We start from the raw sequence: 21209 nt of genomic DNA on the forward strand, positions 1-21209 counted from the left end.
ATGATAATCAAAATAAGGATTCCAATAAAGGGGAAAGTAAATTTAATTTACTTTTCCCCACGTGGCAGCAGGCAGCCCTCCCATAACTGCACACACAAATATTTATTGTGAAGCACAAGGGGGGAAACAATGACAATTAATAAGCTCTCCGCAAGACCAGCACATGAATCAAAAAGGGCACCGTGTCCTTCTGAGCTGCTTGCTCATTAGTTAGAGAGAGTTGTTACACTGCTGGGCCAAAGCTAGAAGTCAATACTTGAGCTCTGTGGGATTTCTCTTGCCTGCCCTTTTTATCCGTATTTATTGAGTGAGCACTGATGGTATAGGATAATGTAATTTTCCAAGCCTTTTTAAGCAGCTGAGATTCATGAGCAAGGTCAGGCACCATACCAAAGGCTCCATGCAGCATTTTCTTCACATGAAATTTACAATATGTTCAGGCTGAATGAAACATTTTCCAGATTCAGTTTTCCTTTGGCTTGAAAATAGTGATTTAGAGGGTGGGCAACCGCAAATCCTCCATTCTGTGTTCTTCACAGTGATTGCTACTATCGACCGCCATGTTTTCACCTTTTGCTGGCGCTTAATTGCCTCTCCCTCACTCTTTTCCCTTTTCTGTTGTCGTTGCTTTACTCAATTCCTCTCCACCTAATCAGGACCATGTATTGGACATGAAAGTGTAATAATCCTATGTAGCCAATCAGATTTAGGTATTTGCTGAGTTCAGCAGGAGGAAATTAAGCCTATTCAGAGTGAGGACAATGCTTGCTATGCAAATGACATCAGTGACCCTCACTAATCAGGAATCATAAAGTAGCAAGGCAACTCTATTGACTCAGTTGCATAGTATCCAACTGCCCCGAAAATGCCAGGACCGTCACAAAAGTTCCCTTTTTGTTGACGTATGCTAACTGGAATTGGTTTCACGGTTGGGGAAAGCAAGGGGAAGGGAGAGTTGCTGACTGAGGCTGCCTGCTTTTCTTACCCCTCCCGCTTCTCCACCACCTCCTTTGCTGCCGCTCCTGGGAGTCAGAGAAGGCAGGGTGTGGGGAAGAGGGAAGAGTCTTGAGCTAGGTCCGAGTGGGGGGGGGGGAGCCAGACCAGCAAGGGGGAGCAAGACAATGGGGATATCGCCAATGCCACCATCCCTGCCATGGGTGGCTGCAACTCTCCAGGCTGGTGGACCCCTAGCCACCCGGCTAGTCGACCATGCCAAACACAAACAAGAAGGAGAAGAGCTATGTCAGGCCTGAAGAGAATGTGGTGGCTGGAGGAGGCCCTGGGGGTGTGGGGATTGTTGCAACTGAGTGTAACTGGTGGGGTGCAGGCAGGCCTGTGGGGAGCTTAAGCCTGAGAGGTGGGGTGTGAAATAAACAGGCCTCTGGTGCAGGGAAGAGCAGGGGGGTTGGTCTTTCATCCCTCCGTAGGAGACAGGGATCTACTATGGCCCCTGTCCTGCACTAGACCCCCTTGAATCCCAGTCCAGAGTGTTTTATCAATCCCTTTCTCCATCAGAGATCTTCAATGCAGTGACTCATGGAGGCCACTCTGGCTTCTATGTTCACTTGTGGAGTTTTGGCAAACTGACTTCACTCTCTGCCAAAGCTCTGCAAAGTGGAACGAGACAATTCCACCCATAGATTCCCCTAGTTCTTTGCAGATTTCAACTTGGTACATCCTTCAAGCTCTTTTTAAAAACCAAGTTATCAGGAATGTGAAGGGATGGCTTTAACAAAAGTTTTGACAATTGCAATTAAAATGCAGTAAGCCTGGTGTCAACTTGATATGGAAATCTAATGGAGTTCAGGGAGTGAGGATTTCCCTCTTGGTTGAACAATAGCTACTCAATAAATTAACATCTCAGTTTCAAAAAATATGAAGAGAAATAAAATGGTACAGAGAGGGAAATTAGGCAAATTTTCTCTAATGGATGAGTCCTAAGGGCTCCTTTACATATTACATTTTAAAGTGTATTTATAAAATTCTTTGCATATTCCTGTAAACATAATGTATGAACCTGATGCATATGTATTATCCAGATACAATCCCCAGGCACTGGATTCAGCCACAATTCCCAAAGAAGTGTTCACTGAGTGGCAGACGTGATTTCCCCTTGTCTCTGTGTGTGGAGGGGCATTGTACTGCGTATGAAATAGCTCTGCTCTGGCACAAAGCACACATAGACACATTGCAACCCTAGGAGTCCTGGCAGTATACAAATTCTTTCCCCACAAAAAAACACAGATACACCATTCATCCTAATGATGGGCAAACAATAAATTGAGGAAACAAAATTAAACAAACAAACAAACAAACAAACAAACAAATTCCTTCCAGTAGCACCGTAGAGACCAACTAAGTTAGTTATTGGTATGAGCTTTCATGTGCATGCACACTTCTTCAGATACATTCTTCAGATACATAAATTGAGGGTTACTTCTTAAGCAATCTGGTTTCCAGAATATCTTATTATTGTGCATTTTTGAGGCTTCATGCCTAATAACCTTTTCTGAAACATTTCCCCCTTGTGTGGGTTTAAGTTCCGACAGACATTTCAAATTCGGCCTGGATTTATGAGCTTGCCAAATTTGTCACTAAAACTGATCGGCCAAGCTTTCTCAGCTGACAGCCTGACGGTGAACCCATTTCTTAGAGACAACCATGTTTATCTAATCCAGTTGATTTCAGATTTCCTACCATCAGAGAACAAAAAAAATAAATCCAAGGCTGTATGCCTGCCAGTGACCCCCTAAATGTGTGCTGCAAACTCCCTGCACTTTTCTGGTGGTTCTGAAGCAGATTCTAGAGCACACTCAGTTAGCTGGCTGGGCCTAGCTATTACCCTGCACACAAAAAGAATGTTCTAGACATTGCCAAAATAACCCTGTCAGTGGCTGCAGATACCAGGGGAATATCAGTAATTGTGGAAAGCCCTCTTTTAAGCAGACTGTCAATCATTACCACATGTTAAGTTTCCTGCATTGCAGGGGGTTGGACTAGATGACCCTTGTGATATCTTCCAATTCTACAGTTCCATGACTCTGTTATTACTCTTCTTCCTGAGGCTGCTTTGAAAGGCTACCAGGGAAACCTGTGGTTCCTAGAAATATGAAGTTGATTCAGATACTTACTAGAGGAAGGGATCTCTTTGTTTGGTGAATCAAACACATTCCCTTCCCCGTTGTCATGTAACATGTGAGGTGGGTGCAGAGGCACATGTATGAAATCAGTCATCCATGCATAGAGGTAATAGCATGACACATCTGTCTCATACGTTGCATGCACTAGGTGCATGATGGAGATTCCCAGCCCAGTAATTGAATTAACTAGGCTATATTCTTCATTTCACAGCTGCAAAGTCTTTTGTATTATTTTCTCCATTTTATTTCAAAGCTTAATAAGCCACGTGGCTTTAGAAAAGCTAGATCAGAGCTTTCCAAACTTTTCAAGTTGGTGACGCACTTTTTGAACATGCACCATTTTGCGACACAGCAATTCAGTTTTACTAGCAAACCAGAGGTTAACCAGGGGTCAGGAAACTTTTTCAGCAGGGGGCCAGTCCACTGTCCCTCAGACCTTGTTGGGGGCCGGACTATATTTTGAAGGGGGGAAAATAAACGAATTCCTATGCCCCACAAATAACCCAGAGATACATTTTAAATAAAAGGACACATTCTACTCATGTAAAAACACCAGGCAGGCCCCACAAATAACCCAGAGATGCATTTTAAATAAAAGAACACGAACACATTCTACTCATGTAAAAACACGCTGGTTCCCGGACCGTCCACGAGCTGGATTTAGAAGGAGATTGGGCTGGATCTGGCCCCCGGGCCTTAGTTTGCCTACCCATGGGTTAAACTAACCCTTTCCAGCTCTGGGAGGAGCGTAGGCAGTGCAACACACCTACACACTGCAGCTGACACACTAACGTGTCGCAACACACAGTTTGGAATGCTCTGCACTAGAAAGACTAGTTACTGGGCAAGAACCTTCACAGCAGAAAATATAATCTGGGCCACTGTAAAAGCAGTTGGTGGTGGGAATCTTCTGCTGACAGCAAAAGTTCAAGAAATATGCAGTGCACTGACTGTAAATCCCAGAGCTAAACTAGAATTGTGCTGTGTGGATTCCAGCCTGAAACAAGAGATAATTCATTGATTTAGAACTGAACACTGAATGAACATGCATTGCAATTTGTTTTGGTTTCTGTATCTTCTTTTTTAAAAAGCCACTTTTCTTTCTTTTCTGTATTTGTGAAATGAATGGAAGTCATCTTCTCAAGACCCCAATAGTGCTCTCCAGGATATTGTAAACGGATAGAGACTCTTGCAGGTCAATTTACTTCCCCACTCTAAATCCTGCCACACAAACACTTCAACAGACACCCACTATGTTCCATGTCTCAGTTTTCCCCAACCTTCCACAGATCCTGGAAGCCAGCCCTCATCATGCCATTCGGGATTTCCTCCCTTTGAAATACAGTTTACAGATTAATATACTTCTGTGTACCTAGAGAGGTTTTGTTTAGTGTACAACAACCATGACATTCAGTGACCCCTTTCTGGTATTTTCTCTGTAAAGAGCAGTTCTCTCTTTTGATGGGACATCTCTGGTCCCTTTGCACTTCTGTTACTTTCTCAGGGCTGATTACCAGACCTGGAATCCAATTCTTGGGGGCTGTTTCCCATGTGTCTCTTCACTGACATTTGTATATAGAAAGCTGCCTTCAGAGGCAGATTTAGGGCAGCACAGCTAGTTTCGCCACACTGGGCACCACAGTAGGGGTCACCAAAGGGTGCCACAACTATGACACGGTGAATTGAGCAGAACAGAAGGCAAGAGCTGAGGGGCACTGAATTTTGGACTCACATAGGGTGCTGCTGGAATTTGAAAGACTACCTTGACTGGCAGTGGTTCTCCTGGCTTTCACCCATTGACGTAGACCAGACCCACTTGGAGATGAAGGGGGATCAAACCTGGCACCTTTCGCATGCAAAATATGTGCTGTACCACTAAGCCATGGCCCTTCCTAAAGGAAGTGATTGGAAAGGTTGGGTAACTGGTGCAGTTACTGGTCATACCTTCTCTACAGCCCAGTGATGTTAACAAGAAATAGAAAAATGTGATACAACTACCTCATGTGATTCTCACAATCCTGGTTAGACAAGGGAGAATCATATTTATTATTTATTGTATGATATACTGATCTTCAGTGTAAAACATTTACAGGATGTGGGTATAGACATTTGGTTTTTAAGAAAGCAACAAGCAGCGGGAATGGTGTTGCTTGCAATTTCTCCCCATCCCTTCCCAACAGCATGAATAGCAGAAAATTATCCAATGTCTACTGGAAAATCAGTGGGTCCTCAGATTTGTCTTTGTTGGATATAGTCCAGATAGCTGAATAACCCATATGGTGAGAGGGGTACATAAGCCATTAGACCATCTGACCCACACCCCATATGTTGATAAAGAGGAGGGGACCAATGGTCCATAGGATCACCTTACTGTGAGAAACAGAGATGCATTTCAACATGGCGGCTTAATGTTGCACATGTCCGTCCTTTGTGGTCCACTAGCATATTATGGCCCACAGTTTGGGAATCCCAACATTAGATAACATAGTGTGCATGTATCTGACTGGGGTTCAGCTAGCACATTTTCACCCTCTCTACCTCCTGCCATCCAACAAGAGTTTGCTTAGTAGAATTTAAATGCATGAGGCACAAAGTGGCTTAACTCTGAAAAGTCCCGCTAATACATGTTAAAGAGAGCATTCACAAAGTGTATTCATTTGCATTCATCAGTCTATATTAAACTCACCGCTCTAGTTGATGTGATTTGCTTCCCCATGTAGAAATGCCCCTGGGCATCAGAATGCCATTAGTGCTCTTGAAAATCCCTTTATTAGTCTGAGCTGTCCTCTGGTGAATTTGAATTCATTCACAGGCAGCAGCTGGGAAATTTGGTTTGATGGGAGAAGGAAAAGTAGGAAACCTGGGCCCTGTCAGCAGGTTTGCAAAGAAAGAAACTGGGGCAGGGGGAAGATATACAATACCTTTGGGAGGCTGAGACATCACAGGGCACTGGTGGGCCAATGTTTTTCAAAGGGGAAATGGTGACATTTTGCCAGAGTGGAACAGAGTGGAACAGGAAGAGCCCCACTGAAAAGAGAGGAAATCCAAGGTGGAAGGACAAGGAAAACCTGATCTATAATGAAAATTCGTTAGAAAAGGGGTGACTTAATTCAAGCTGAAATACCTCTGTGGCATGAAGATCACACAGCTGAAGCACATTAGAGGTGTAACCAAGCTGTGTCATGATTTCAGCTTAGAATTTTATGTTATGCATCCTCTAGGCAGGCTTTGGGGCGAACACAGCAGAACCAAAGGCCCAGATTGGGCTGGAGGATTTGCTTGCCTCTTCAGGATACCCAGTTGGGACACAGCTCAGTGGCAGAGCATCTCCAGGGTTTTTATTTTAAAGGATCAGGTAACCTGAAAGACCTTTGCTAGAGAGCTGGTTGCCACCTGTCATAAACAGTCTGATCTGGTATAATAGGGATGGAGAACCTATGGCCCTCCAGATGTAGCTACTGTTCTACAGCTCCCCATGATTCCTGGCCATTAGCCATGGTGACAAGGGGTGATGGAAGTCCAACAACATCTGGAAGGCCACAGGTTTCCCATCACTGTGGCACAATGTAGTTCCCTTGGAGTGTGATAGGGTGGAGAGCCTCAGCACTTTGCAATCTACTTGGTAGCAAACTTAACTGTGTTTGGTCATAAATAAATAAATACACTGAATTCGAAAGGGCATTTCACACATTATGCAAATAAAGGCAAATCTGTGTGCCAGCAAACATTCAGCAAGGAGGTGGAGCCAGTCACCGGTTGACTACTACCCTGTTCAACATTTAAAAATGTAACCATTAACTATATTTTCCAAAAGGGGTGGTAGAGAAATCAAATCTTGTCACTCATACTTTAAGAAACAAAGCTTCTTCTCTTTGTCTGCATAGAACCACTTAAAGTGAAGTTCTGCTTTCGGCAAAGCTGGCCAATTGTAAATCATCTCATGATTGTGAGACAGGATTGCTTAGGATAACAAAAACACTAGAAAAGGAGTTTGTCAGTACTGAAGTATCATTGCATTAATTCTGCTCTTGCAGCAAAATGTTAATATTTGATGGAAACATTCCATGGAACAAAAGCAGTAATGTAATGTTCTCTCAACTAGGCAGTGCTGTTCCTGTAATCCCACAGAGCAATGGATGAATGGATCTATTTCTTTGACATCTGCAATATCACTCATAAATTTCTGCTATTTTATCTACACCTGCTGAATCAGAATCCATCCATTACCACACTCCATCAAGGTTTTACTGTCAAGTGCAGAACAGCATTCTTATATAAGGTTGCCTTCCCCATCCTGGTGCTCTCCAAATGTTCTGGACAACAACTCCCATCACCCCAACCACTGGCCATGCTAGGTGGAGCTAACGGGAGTCCAACAACATCTGAAGGTAATCACAGTGGCTACCTCTGAATTCTGTCATTGGGTTTTAAAAAGTATCCCTTGATGATACTTGAGGAATTTCAAAGTTAAAATTAACATTATTGAAAAATACAACATTATGGATTCAAATTGCCAAAGTTTCCCCAAATTTCCAATTCATAAGAACTTTTGTTTCAGACACAAGCAATCGAAGGATGAATTCCACCACCATACCATAGACATGTAAGATCTCCTGCTTATGCAGGTCTAATTCAAATATTAACTTTAGGGAATGTGAGCTATTGCCTTGTATTCTGGTCCCAACATCCTCTACCAAAGGACCAAATATAGATACGCTCAATGTACAAGGGGTTCATGACTGGCCACAGTTCTGTGTCGCCTCACTCAGGCAGTCTCACTCATGCAACTACAATTGTCTTTTGGGGAAGGGCTAAAATTGCTGTCCCCACCCTTCTATCATACCCCCATCACTGCCTTCTATGCATGTGGGCTCCAGTGATTTAGAATCCTGACCATGGGGGGTTTTTAACAACATGAGGAACCCACAAGCGTACGGCAGGCTCTTTGCTTTGGTGCTACCATCTCCAACAGCTGGAAGGTGGAGACAGGGGTGTGACAGAGGGAGCAGGGTCCCGCTCCCCTGTGCACACCATTGTAATTGTGGGAGGGAAGATGTCTGAAAAGCATTTAAGAAGTGCCTTGAATGCTGCTGTGAGCAGGCTGAAGGAAAACGGAAATGTGAAGGTGGAAAATAAACAAACAATATGAAAGGCTGCCTTCTTACTTGTATCTAGGACAAGAGAAAAGGACTGGACTCCACTGGAGGCCAGACTAAATGTCTTCTCTCCACTGATATCAAAGTGGATTGTTCCAATAGGGCCCTTTTCAGGATCTCTCTTCCAGACAATGCAAGTAACAATAGACACATCTTTAGCCCAAATTTATGACTCTCCCACTATTCTAAATTCTGCCACTCTTTCAAGCAGTCTTCCAATTATGGCAAATTACATAGCAATTTTGGAGCATCAAGCTAAATGTATTATGCTAGCTGCACACATTAGAAACACACACAAAAAGACTTCCAAAGATTATGATGATTAACATCTTATCATATTATCAGCAGGTAAAATGACATCAGTTTCAAAGGCTTTTAGCATTGCTCAAACCAAATCATCTTGGGGAGGAAAAACATACTGTAAATTAAAGGAAATGGGCGATGTAGTTATAATAAAAATGGTGCTGCTATTTTTAAAGTGATGAGGATGAGCAGTGTGTGCCTGTTTCTTTCCCCTCTAATTTCGCCATCATTGGAAGTTGACTATTTGGGGTTTATGGGGCTGATTAGAGTTGCATAAAGGGCTGGATAACCTAGTGGTGCATTATAAGAACACATTATTGGCTTTCAGAGACTAAAGCAATGGCCTGTCACATCCTGCATGTTGTGTCCATTAGCAATCAGTTACAGATGCTTGGGGATGGCCAACTAACAGAGGCAGCCTTTAAACCATTCCCAACATGAGTTTGGGCTGTTTGTTTATTTATTTGTTACAGTATTTCTGTGCTGCTCCACTACCAAAGTTCTTAGGGGCGGCACACAAGAAAATTATTAAAACAGAATATGCATGTATGCACAATCAAAATGCAATTACAATACAAAACACATCGCTACAGACATAAGCCAATAAAATCAAGTGGTAACAGGCCTAAAAACGCCAATAAGCCAGCCTATCTGAAGTAGAGTGCCATGCACACTATAAAGATTCCTTCCCTGACCCCACAATAATCAAGAGATCTAGTTCTCACTAGTCAGGCTTCAGTACTTGGGAAATAATTGTTGGTCTTTGAAATTGCAACCTCACCAAACGTGGGTTGCAAGAGCAGCAGCAGCCATTTAAATATACAGGAGAAAACCTAAGAAGTGGGTTCCCAAATATATGATTGGGCTAAAAGTAGGTCACATCTCTGAAACGCAAAAGGCTACCGTTGTGTAGTCATTGATAGGCTTGGAAATGCTTTCCTGATCCCTCTAACCTCTAAGCAAAGGACAACCTGCCACCAACATGCCTAAGAAACTTCTGGGACCTGGTGATATCAACAACAGTACAAGTCACTTCCATAGACACAGTTTGTGAATGGAATTGGAGGAGGGGTATGGGACATGAGAAGATGGGCAAAATGAGGAAACTGACAGCTGTCTTCCTCTACCCACCACTAATTTTTATGAGTCTTCCCTTTTTCCCCTCTTGGCATTTAAAAATAAATAAATCCATCCATCAATTAACCGTTTGTTCTGTTGAGTCTCCTCATATCTTATCCACTTGTGGGTCAGACCTCGACCCTGGGGACATAACTCAGAAGGGAAACTTTATACAAGGAACATAGCAAAATGGCCTTATACTGAGAAAGAACACTGGTCCATCTAGCTCCATATTGTATACTTGGATTGGCAGCAGCTCTTTGGGGCTTTCAGGCAGGAGCATTTCCCAGCTCTACCAGAGGTTGAACCCGAGACCTTCTGCCTGCAACACATTGCCACTGAGCTACAGTCTCGCCTTCCTCTTGCCAACCTGGCTTGTGCACATAGAAGTACTTTGAAACGCAAAACAAATCTCATACAGACAATAAAGTGGGTGGGTGCAGTTGTGTATACAGATAAATAATGTTTCTTCAGTCAGTTAGAAATAAAATAATATTTAATTGGCCCTGGTTTTCTATGCAGATTCCTTGCATTTGATTAAAATTATTAAAGATCCTTCTATTACAGGCAACACATCTTGAAAAGTACCAGTTTTAGGCTATGTCAAGTAACAGGTGCTTAGTGTCATATTCTTTGTTTAGAGCAGGAGATGGGCTTTGATGGAATCAATGTAGAACATCTTAAATGATACATGAAACAAAAACTTCCTGCAAAGCTCACCAAGAAATCATGGCAGGCTGTGCAACCATTGCCACGCAGATGTCTTTGCAGACTTCTTTTTAATGAGGTGCTGGTAAAGGAAGCCCATGGGAGTGAAAATATACAGCTATTTGATGAAATATTCAGCTGCAGGTCAGCCAGATGAGTAAAGTAAGCTTTGGTACAGATCACAGAAGAAAAATCCAAGGGAAAAAACATCAGTTCATCCTAATTCTATTTTAGGAACACTGGGAGCTGCCTTATACCAAGCCAGCCCATTAGTGCATAGGATGTCTCTTTATAAATTGCCCCAAATGAGGAAATGTGTGACAAAAAAAGGACAAATGAGGACACCACTTTCCATAAAATGCTTATATGCCAATTCACATATATAAATACAAATTTAGAAATGATGGGTCGAATCCAACTACGTTATACTCAGTAAACCCACTGAAATTAATGAACCAAAATGAGTCATGTCTATTAACTTCAGTGGGCCTTCTCTGAGTAGGTGTACCATTGAGTGCAACCTGATTACTGTAATGTAAATAGACATAAAATACATCACCAGAGCAAGGAAGGCTATAACCAGGTGACCTGTGTGCCTATTTATGTTGTTGTTGTTGTTGTTTTATTATTTCCCCAGCCACTCTGGGAAGCTTCCAGCAGAATGTAAAAACATAATAAACTGTCAAACGTTAAAAACTTCCTGATACAGGGCCGCCTTCAGATGTCTTCTAAAAGTTGTAGAGTTCTTTATCTGATAGGATGGCGTTCCACAGGGAAGGTGTTACTGCCAATAAGGCCTTCTGTTTGTTTCCCTGTAACTTCACTTCTTGCAGTAAGTGAACCACCAAAAGACCCTCGGAGGTGGACCTCAGAGTCAGTAGAAATGGGGATTTTCCCCACAGTGCAGCTGCAGGCATCTTTTGACCATCTTATCTGTGTTGCTGGGCAAACTAGCATGTAGTGCTGGGTAGATAAGGGCCCAAATTACAGTATTCATTGCTGGGAAGCACAAGGGAATCTGTTAGAGATGTGGAGATTGCTGGAATGATTCTGTGAAAACGTGGAAGCCTAAGGGAAGGGCTCGCCTAAGGGAAGTTGGACTCAGAGAATTCTAACGGGTGCAGGACTTTGTTAGCAACTGGTCTTTTTCCAGTTTTTTCTTTTGTATGCATACTAATAAATTGTGAGTAACTTTGGTAGATATTGGACTGTGATTTCTTCTCAGTAGTTTGTTGGCAAGCAATCTTACTAACACAGCAGTTTGTCTCTCTTTTCTTCTGCACAAAGTAGACAAAGTTGCATTAGCATGGAAAGTTGTCCGCAGTGGAACATATATCCCACCTGTGATTGCTGTCAGCTGGAAAGTTCTAATGAATATTTCATGGTCTATCACTATACAGTCAGTTCTGAGAATTGCAGACAACATTAATTACAGGTACTAAAAAAAAAAAAAAAAAAGGACACACAAAACAGGCGTCCGCGCCAGACTTTCATTCCACAGCAAAAAGGTCCTCAAGTGAGATACAAAACAAAATACTATATGATGAAATAGGATGACAATGCTATCAAATAGTGAACCCAGGTGCTAAGTGTCAACAGAAAAGGACCCAAAATTGGACTATTGAAGAAACAGAGGGTGGGGGGGGTCAGCATAACTGGGAAACTCCAGCTTTTGCAGAAGAGCAAACTTTTTTCCCTTCTTCTTTTTTGGAGAGGGGACAGAACTTAGGAGGGCCTACCTTCTTTCCAAAATAAAACAGCCCAATGAGGACTCAGCATGCTCAGTAATCATTAAATATTGCATCAATTAAAAAAAGAAAACAGGGAATGGCTTGCCCTGCTTGTGCCTTTATAATAATCTGGAGGAGGGTATGGCTGGCTGGCTGGCTGGCTGAGTTGGAAACCTGACCAGGAGAAGGGTTCCAGAGTATATACTGCAGTATTTTGTTGCAGATTCCACTTGTTTAATATAAAGCCAAACATGGTGAGGAGCAAGTTCTCCTTTCTCTGTAGTTTGATACCCAGACTGCCACAATCTACTAGTCCCTTTTGTGTGTGAGGGCTCCAAAGAGCTTCACTTCACTACTCATCAGGGCTTCCCTGCTCCCTTCAAGTGAAGAAGCCATTCACTGTGTACACAAAAGGAACTGTTGTGTGGACCTGCCCTTCCACTAAAACAAATGGAGTTGCCTACGTATGATGATGCTCCATGGGCAGTGCTCACATTACAGAAAGAATTCTTGACAGGCCAGTTACCTTACCCACTTTTGGTGGCATGATTTGGCTAAAATTGGGTGGGGAAGTCGAGGGGCAGTTTGTCAATTTATGCAAACTTGCTCCTTCCCTAAAATCAAGCACTCCCTTTGGGTGCTTGACAGTGCATAGGGCTCTTCCTGTTCACTAAACCCTGTTGCCCCTTCAGTATCCAGCATCTCTTCCCAAGCTTCCTCCTTAGTGTCCCACCACCAACCCCCAGGTTCTGAGCCTTCCTCCTCTGCGATCTCCCTTGGGGGTTCCCTGGCTGGTGCTTCCCACCACTCCTCATTGTCCAGCCAATCCTTAACATCAAGCTGGCGACAACAGCCCAATTAACCACCCCTGGGCTTAGAGGCTCGTTCCCCACTCTCATCCATCTGTCAGATAAGCTGACAAGCTGCCAGTGTGAGCAGCCTCCCCCCTCCCAACTAACTGAATGAAAATGAAGGCTTCAGAGCAATCAGATAAACATATATGAGCTCGTTCCCACACAAATTAGTCCCAGGGCATTTACAGGCCTTCTGGGACATTTGGACCCTTTGGTTGTACATAGTAGTGGGCATTGACGTCCCACCGGACCGACTGAGATCAGTGTAAATTAAGTGTGTGCAGTGTCAATGTGTGAGGTCCGTGTACTTCTCAGGACATGAGAATGTGGGAACACATTTCAGGGGCACTTTCCTTATTTCCTATGAGGTGTTACGGTGCAGATGAAGTGGGAATGAAGACGGTCCCATCCCTATGCACCCATAAGTGGAGATTTTTCAAAGTTTTTATGGTACAGATTGCCCTTGGACCAAGTACTTGGCCTTCAGATAGCAGAAGATGGAAATAAAATGTGCCATGTTTCTTTCAAAAGACTTCCATTACTACCTTAGGAACGCCAGACAAATTTGCTTTTCCTAGGCAACTGATGCAATTCTATCTTATTTTCTTCTTAGCCTACTGCGTTGAAAGCAGGGAAAATGATGATCCACCATGCATCCTTCTTACTGTTATATCCTCATAGTCACGGTTATCCAAAGGGGGCTTTGATGCTCAGAGGAAACAACACATCAGTACTTTACATTTAAAAATAATAATAATTTGTGAACATAACAACCAGGAACAGGGAAGAGATTCAGTTTGGTTTGCATTTTAAAGAGAATATACATTTTGAGCCACCACAATATCAATTTCTTTTAAACTGACCTATTGATGCTTTTAATTGCATTTTATGGATATTTATATACTGTTTTGATTTGATTTTGTATGTTGTAAGCTACCTTGATATACTTTACAGAAGTGCAGATTATATTTATTTAACTAAATCAATATATAAATTTGCATCCCCCAAAACTTTACATAGCTATCCTTCCAAATTTGCATGTCACCGAATTTTGTGCTGCCACTCTCCAACCAAAATGTGCATATCCAGCAAAACAGCATAGAGAGATGTGTATATATTTGGAAAAATGCACACTAAAATGCTGGTGAATTTTCATAAGGACTTAAAAAAAAATTAAAAAATTCCCCAAACTGCTCCAGAAATGTGCTGAACTTGTCACATAGAGGAGGGAGAAAGGTTGTTTTCTGCTGCTCCAGAGAAGCGGACACGGAGCAATGGATCCAAACTACAAGAAAGAAGATTCCACCTAAAGATTAGGAAGAACTTCCTAACAGTAAGAGCTGTTCGACAGTGGGATTTGCTGCCAAGGAGTGTGGTGGAGTCTCCTTCTTTGGAGGTCTTTAAGCAGAGGCTTGACAACCATATGTCAGGAGTGCTCTGATGGTGTTTCCTGCTTGGCAGGGGGTTGGACTCGATGGCCCTTGTGGTCTCTTCCGATTCTATGATTCTATGATTCTATGATTCTATGATTTCAGTGGGGGGGGGGGGAATCAGAAAGTGAGGGAAACCAAAGCAGACAGATTAGTCCATCCCTACCAACAACTCAGAACTGTAATTTTGTTTGCTGGGGAGGGATGACTTGCAGAGGATAAGAGTATTTGGAAGCTGGTATGCATTGGCACAGCTGCAATTTCCCACTTGCAAAATATGCTAGACTGTTTGTATGGCAACAGCTTATAAATTATGGAAGAGGCATGTAGGCTGGTGGGAAGGGATGTGAGTGGCAGCGAGTGCTGAGCTATGGAAAATGTAATGTTTGTGACATCACTGTGGGAGTGAGAAGAAGAGGGGTATGCGGGAGACGTGCTCTACTTCTTTGGTAAGTGTCGTTATTTTCTAGGAAAGGAGGGACCCTGAAAAACATGTTTGGCCAGGCTTGCCAAAGATGGTAATGAAACTGATCAAAATATCTTAGCTAGCCTGGGGATGTGAAAGTCTTCCCTGCAGGTGCAAAATCTGCTGCTTTCAGTGAGCTTTTTTCCCCTTCTTCTTTTGTAAGAAGCTTCACAAAACCTGCATTGCTCTGTCTTCTTTCATTTTGGGTTAACTGCATCGTTTCATTTTATTAAGAACATCATGTTTCATGATCGTGTTATATAAACAGCATTGCGAAGAAAGTCATCCAGCCTTATTATGGAAGTAAAACCAGGAGATAACTCTTGTGCATCTTGTACTGAGTCAGTCAGAAAATGCAGAGCAACTCAGTTTGATGTTTTGTATTTTAAAAAGCACACTCGAAAGCTTCAGGTCTGCTGTAGCTACTGTGATGTGTAACAACAGCCATGTATGGCATCCAAGATGCATGAAACCCATTGCTCCAACCTTGCCAGCCCTACTGCCCTGGGTCAGCAAAAGTCTTCAGGGTTGTCACGCAGAACTCCTGAGGAAATGCACACCATATAGCCCATTCACCAAACCCATTATACTGACAGGGAATTCTTTCTCTGATTGTAGATCCTTATATAACCAAAATAGCACCATCCATACACAAGAGGGCAGCTGTGCGGGGTGGGGCCCAAAGTTTGCATAAGTTCAAAAAACAATTTAGCAAAAAAAATGTCTTATAAGAGGAAGGCATCCCCCATAACAGCTCAGTAAGGATGAAGCATATTCACGGCATGAGAACCAACTGTTATGGGGCAGGAGTGAGATGGAAAGTTGGGTGGGGTGAAGGAAATGAAATGAAGCACCCTGGAAAATGCTGGTTGGAACCCCGAACAAGAGCTCTCTACAGTGAAATGTTTCATTGCAGGTCACATTTGTTCATCCTGAAGGCCTTTAGAGAAACCTGGTCCTCCTGGCACCTGATGCAACTTTCCACATAAAAATGCTGAAGGACATGAGGCATGGATCCTTATCCACCTGGACATCACAACTAACTAGCTGTTTATTTTATCCCAAAGACAAGAGTCTGCCACAATGATATATATCACCCAATCAGGTCTTACCATTCTCACCAGATGTCTTGTCTTTTCCATTTGTTGCTCCAGCACCTTGTCTCTGTGTGAAAGAGGAAAATAAAGGGGCGATTACATGTGGCCCAGGTGTGGGGAACATTTTGGGACTGAGGGGCACATTACCCATATTAAAAATGGCCAATGGGGTGTGCTTCAGTGGTGTGGGGCCAGAATCAGGCATCATAGGAGCCAACTCCTAGGAGCTATAGGGGCTTCATACCCCATAATAAAATATTTGAGGAGGCTGGACCCCCGCAAAGTTGATGGGTATTGCCATTCAAATGGTGCGCATGCATCACATCATGTGTTCAGTTATGCAAGGCGGGGCTTACCAAGGCCCCCACAATATTTTATTCAAGTTGGCTCCCCTGCCAAGCATTCACACACTGCTCTTCACCACCACAGGGATACATTTAATTCTTAATCATTCTACTCATCAGGTTTCGCCTTCCACTTTCTTCAGACCTCTAAAATCTTTTATCTATCATTGACTATGCAAAAGGAGAAGGTAATTCAGTGATTCTAGCAGAAGACTGGAAATGAAGTCAATGCACAACTGAACTGCAAATCCTGCACTGCAGCTATTTAAGCCCCCAAAAGTCAAAATGCAATTGCATCCTGAAAAGTGCATGCAAGTAGTTGCAAAATGCACAGAGCACTTATTTCATATTTGCAAGGAATACAAGTCTGCTGAGACATTACATGACATTCATTGCTCTGGGAAGAAACACAAGGATTGAATTTACAAACAGCAAAGAAATCACAAGTTGTCAATCAAAGCTACATGGAGCTATTCAGATGAAGAAGCATTTGTTCAGCAAATTTTGCATTATTTGACTTTCAAGCTCATCAGTTATTAGTTCTTTTGCTTAAACTTAGATGTCAACTGCATTTCAGGGTCTAAAATGTTATATCATTGGTGCAGCAGGGGCTTCTATTTCAGAGCCAGCATGCTTTAGTGGTTAGTGTGCAGGACTTAGACCAGGGAGACCTGAGTTTAAATTCTCATTCAGATATGAAGCTCACTGGCTGACCTTGGACCAGTCATGCTTTTGCAGCCTAATCTACCTCACAGATTATTGTGAGAATAAAAAGGGAAGAGGTGAGCTCCTTGGAGGCAAGGCAGAGTAAGGATATAGTTAATGCTACTAGCATCCTGGCAAAAGTCTTTGGCAAAACTTCCAGTTCGGCAATTACTTGCCTCTCACTTGAGTCTATATTTATGAAGCCATTGATCACGAGTATTATCATAAATTGCCTTTGAGCCTTTTGTGTACTTGAAGACCAATTGTGATTAATGGGTAAGAGAATATTGTGGAAGGGTATTTTTAATACAAATATGAACTTTGCTGGCTAGTCACAGAATTACCTACAGCTCAGGACCGCAATACCTGAAGGACCGCCTCTCCCCATATGAAAGGAACCCAGACTTTGCAACTATCTTCTGTGGCCCCCCTTTGTGTACCTATTCCATGAGAGGTCCAGAGGGTGGCAGGATGAGAACAGGCCTTTTCTGCAGTGGCCCCCTATTTATAGAATGCTCTTCCCAGGGAGGTTCATCTGGTGACTTCATTATGCATCTTTAGATCCCAGGCAAAACTGTTCCTCTTCAACCAGGTCTTTGGCTGATTGATATTCTATGGCCTTTTAAATGTGTTTGTTTTGTTTTGTTTTTAACTATTTATTTTGTGCTTTTATCTTGTGAACTGCCCTGAGATCTTTGGATGAAGGGCAGTATATAAATTTCATGAATCAATAAAATAATACCTTCCAGAGACAATGAAGCAGGAGTCAGTCTGACCCTCTTAAGTAATCTCCCCCACCCCTGGATTACTGTTGTGTCAGGGAGAGGGCAATGAAACAGGCAACATGGACATGATGGAGAGGGCAGGGCCAACAGTCCATGTTGCCTGTTTCATTGCCCTCTACAGGATGGGAGGGGGAGCTTCTGCAGCGACTAGCCTGATGTGCAATCATAGAATTGCAGAGGCGGAAGGGCCCACAAGGGCCATCTAGTTCAACTGCCTGCAATGCAAGAATCTTTTGCCCATCATGGGGCTTGAACCCACAAACCTGAGATTAAGAGCCTCATGCTCTACCAGCTGAGTTCTTACTCATGTAGGCTTCTGTCAATACTATGATCTTCCAAGGTTCTAAAGATGATGTCATTGTGGTCTACTGAGGGGAAAGCTAAGTGTGATGACTTCATGCCACACATTCCCATGCCAATGTATAAGGAAAGAAATAACAGAGGAGAATCTTAGTGTCCCCAGTTTTAGTACTTATTCCTTTTCTTTAAGGGATTTCTACCCTTCCCTTCCAACAGGCTTTCAGGGTAGTTTAGCAGAAGTTAAATTAACAGTAAATGAAATGCAAATAACAACATTTGAACACAAGATGTACAAAAATCAGTATAAAATAAAATAAATTGCAAAGCTGCATAAAAGCAATTTGCAGAGGATTTAAAAGCTCAAGAGAGGGGAAAGGTATTTATCTGGAGCCAGAATGACGTCAAGGTTGATGTCTGGTGAGCCCTCCCGAGGAGAGGATTTGCCCTGGGGAAAACTGGTGGTGATAGGCAAAAGTCCACCCTCTGGGGAGGAGCTCTTGGGATAAATTGGTCCTTTGCAGGGGGTGAGCAAAGGTTTGGAGAATTCAGGCATCCCAAGCAAATCTGACATGAACCAGAGAACACTCACTTTCTCTTCTATCTCTTTCATCAATGCTATACTGATGTGAGCTATTTTGGAGGAAATGTTTGGCTGAAAAGCTGGACAAAAATGTAATGTAACGTAATATAGTATAATATAATAAATGCTACAGGGTATGCCAGAGTGGCACTATTTTCTCATTCTGCGCATTTGACCGGTGGAATTCTTGCCAAAATGGTTGAATGCCAATAGTCCCAAGTGTATCATCCCCCAAAGTTTTTCAGCAAACACTACCAGTATCAATCAGAGGACAAAGGTATAATTGTGTTCCAGTACCGCCAGCAGATGCGATATAAGAGCTGAAATGAACATGAGTGGAGAACCGTAATGATTATACATTAAAGTGGATAAACAATTTTGTCGCTATGGAGCGTAGGAGGAAACACAGTTTATGACTGCTTGGGGCTATATAAATGTTTAAGTCAGTGGTTTTGCAGAACATCAAAGGCACATCATTAAAAGTGGCAGGGAAAACCAAACTCACTTTGAATTTGTCTTTATAGGGAAGGGAAAGAGGAATGAAAGCTACATGGCTGGTCAGGCTGTACGCTAATAAAGCATATGTCTTCTTTGTGCAACCCATACTTTTTGACACTGAGATGATGTAATCTTAAGAGTAGAAATCAAAATCAATGGGCAATTCCTTGCCATATAGAATCCCCCTTTGCGCCCTCATTTTCACCTTCATTCCTTCCCCCCCCCCCCCATCCTCATTTTTGTCAAATCTCCCTTGCACACAGATCACACCCATTTCCATACTGTCTCCTGTCTCCTGTTCTGCGCTCCTCTGCACACAAACACCATTATCACCTTCCTCCTTTTTCAACTCTCCCTTGCACACAGGCCACCCCCATTTCCATGCCTTTTCCTCTCTTCTATTCTGCAGCCTCCTTTGTGCCCCCACCCCATGATGATAGATGGGTTACTGTATCCTATTTATGAATAGACTCTTAAGAGCAAGCCTGTTAGCTTGGCTCAGTTGCAGAAGGTTAAGTTCAGTTGATGGCTATATAGTACATATACAGTATGTGAGTTTCCTTGTTAATAAAAAAAAAATCTGTTCAAAATTACTAAATTGAATCTGGAACTTGATGTTGAAAATGGTGCATGATACCGCATCCTTTATTTCTCTTACATGAGGCAGCTGATGAAAAGAAGAGGGGAAAGTTTAAGTACAGCAAGAAGGGAAGGACATGGGGGGGTGGCAGTTTTAAACAACTGCAGACATTCAAAGAAAGCAGAGCTAGGAAGATACTGAATGGTTGCTTTAAAAAACAAACAAACCAGTTTTAACAAGGAAAAATAACAGAGATGGGTACAACACAGAACACCAAAAAGCTAACACAATAGAGCCTTTCCAAACTTTCTTCTCACTGTACTCAAGCCTTGTTTTAAACTGCCTCTCCTCCCCAATGTCACTTCCTGATTGCTCTACTCAAACATCTGCCATTCTTTTAAATCACCTCTTTTTCCTATCTATATCTCCCCCCTGCTTCTAACATTGTTTCTTTTTCAGTGTCTTCCCCTTCTCACTCTACTCAGACTTCTCCCTCCTCCATTCCTCAGCTACTTCATGTGAGAGAGATAACAGATGTAGTGCCCTCAAATATTCCATAGTACTTTACTCAAAGCTCTGTTGTTGTTTAAGACACCCATTTCCTCTCAGTTTCCTCCCTCCCTGCTTTTGCTCAAAATTCTGTTGTTGTTTTAAACCATCACTTTTCGCTTCTCAACATCTCTGCCTTCTCACACCCATGTCATGACCACTGCTGTTGTACAACCCGCCTTCACGTTTGCTCCCCTTCCCCTCTATGACTTCATGCAAATCCCACATTGTAAAGTGGCACTTCACATGCCAGTGGGAGCTATGCAATGACATTCTTACATTTTTATTCTATAGAGAGAAATAGCTATTCCAAGCAGTGGCGGAGCAAGCCGTTCGGGGGCCTGGGGTGGCGTGAGTGCCAGCCGCCCGTAGGGGTGGGGCCAGACTCCTGCAAGGCGGGGCCAGGCAGGGCAGGACACTCTGTGGGGCCTCTGAGGAGTCTGCCTGCCTTCTCCCACTCAGCCGCCCTACAGCTGGGGGAGAGGTGGCGGGCGGACCTTTTGGAGCACCACAGAGCCTGCGGGCACCGAAACCACCACGTCACTCCCAGAAGACGTGCTGCAGGCATGCTGCAGGCCCCGCGGTGAGTGCCGCCTGGCATTTTGTCACTCCCCCTCAGTGGTGCCCCCACCGCATCCCCCTTCCTCCACCCCTGATTCCAAGCAAGAATCACTATGACAAACTCCTATTCCGTTATCATTTCTAACATTTCTTATTCTGTGCCATTTAAGCATGTATTTAATTCATAATAAAATCCCAACTAAGTTCAAGTGATTATTGGAGTTGTAGGTCTGAAGGTCACCAGGCTGAGGAAAGGTCTACAATGACACTGGCTTGCCAAGGTTTCAGAAAAGAATCCTTACTT

At 43.0% G+C, this 21209-nt stretch overlaps 1 protein-coding gene across 2 annotated transcripts in view; it reads right to left on the minus strand.

Moving 5' to 3' along the window:
* Nucleotides 1-21209, minus strand: part of PCP4 (Purkinje cell protein 4) — a 73947-nt gene that overhangs the window by 10758 nt on the left and 41980 nt on the right. For both annotated transcript variants that reach the window (XM_081198851.1, XM_081198852.1), the window contains one exon: nucleotides 16019-16070. In XM_081198851.1, the coding sequence (XP_081054977.1) occupies nucleotides 16019-16070 (52 nt within the window). The remainder of the gene's footprint in view (nucleotides 1-16018; nucleotides 16071-21209) is intronic.

The sequence above is a fragment of the Podarcis bocagei genome, assembly GCF_964188305.1.
Source record: "Podarcis bocagei genome assembly, chromosome: 6".
Lineage (NCBI taxonomy): Eukaryota > Metazoa > Chordata > Lepidosauria > Squamata > Lacertidae > Podarcis > Podarcis bocagei.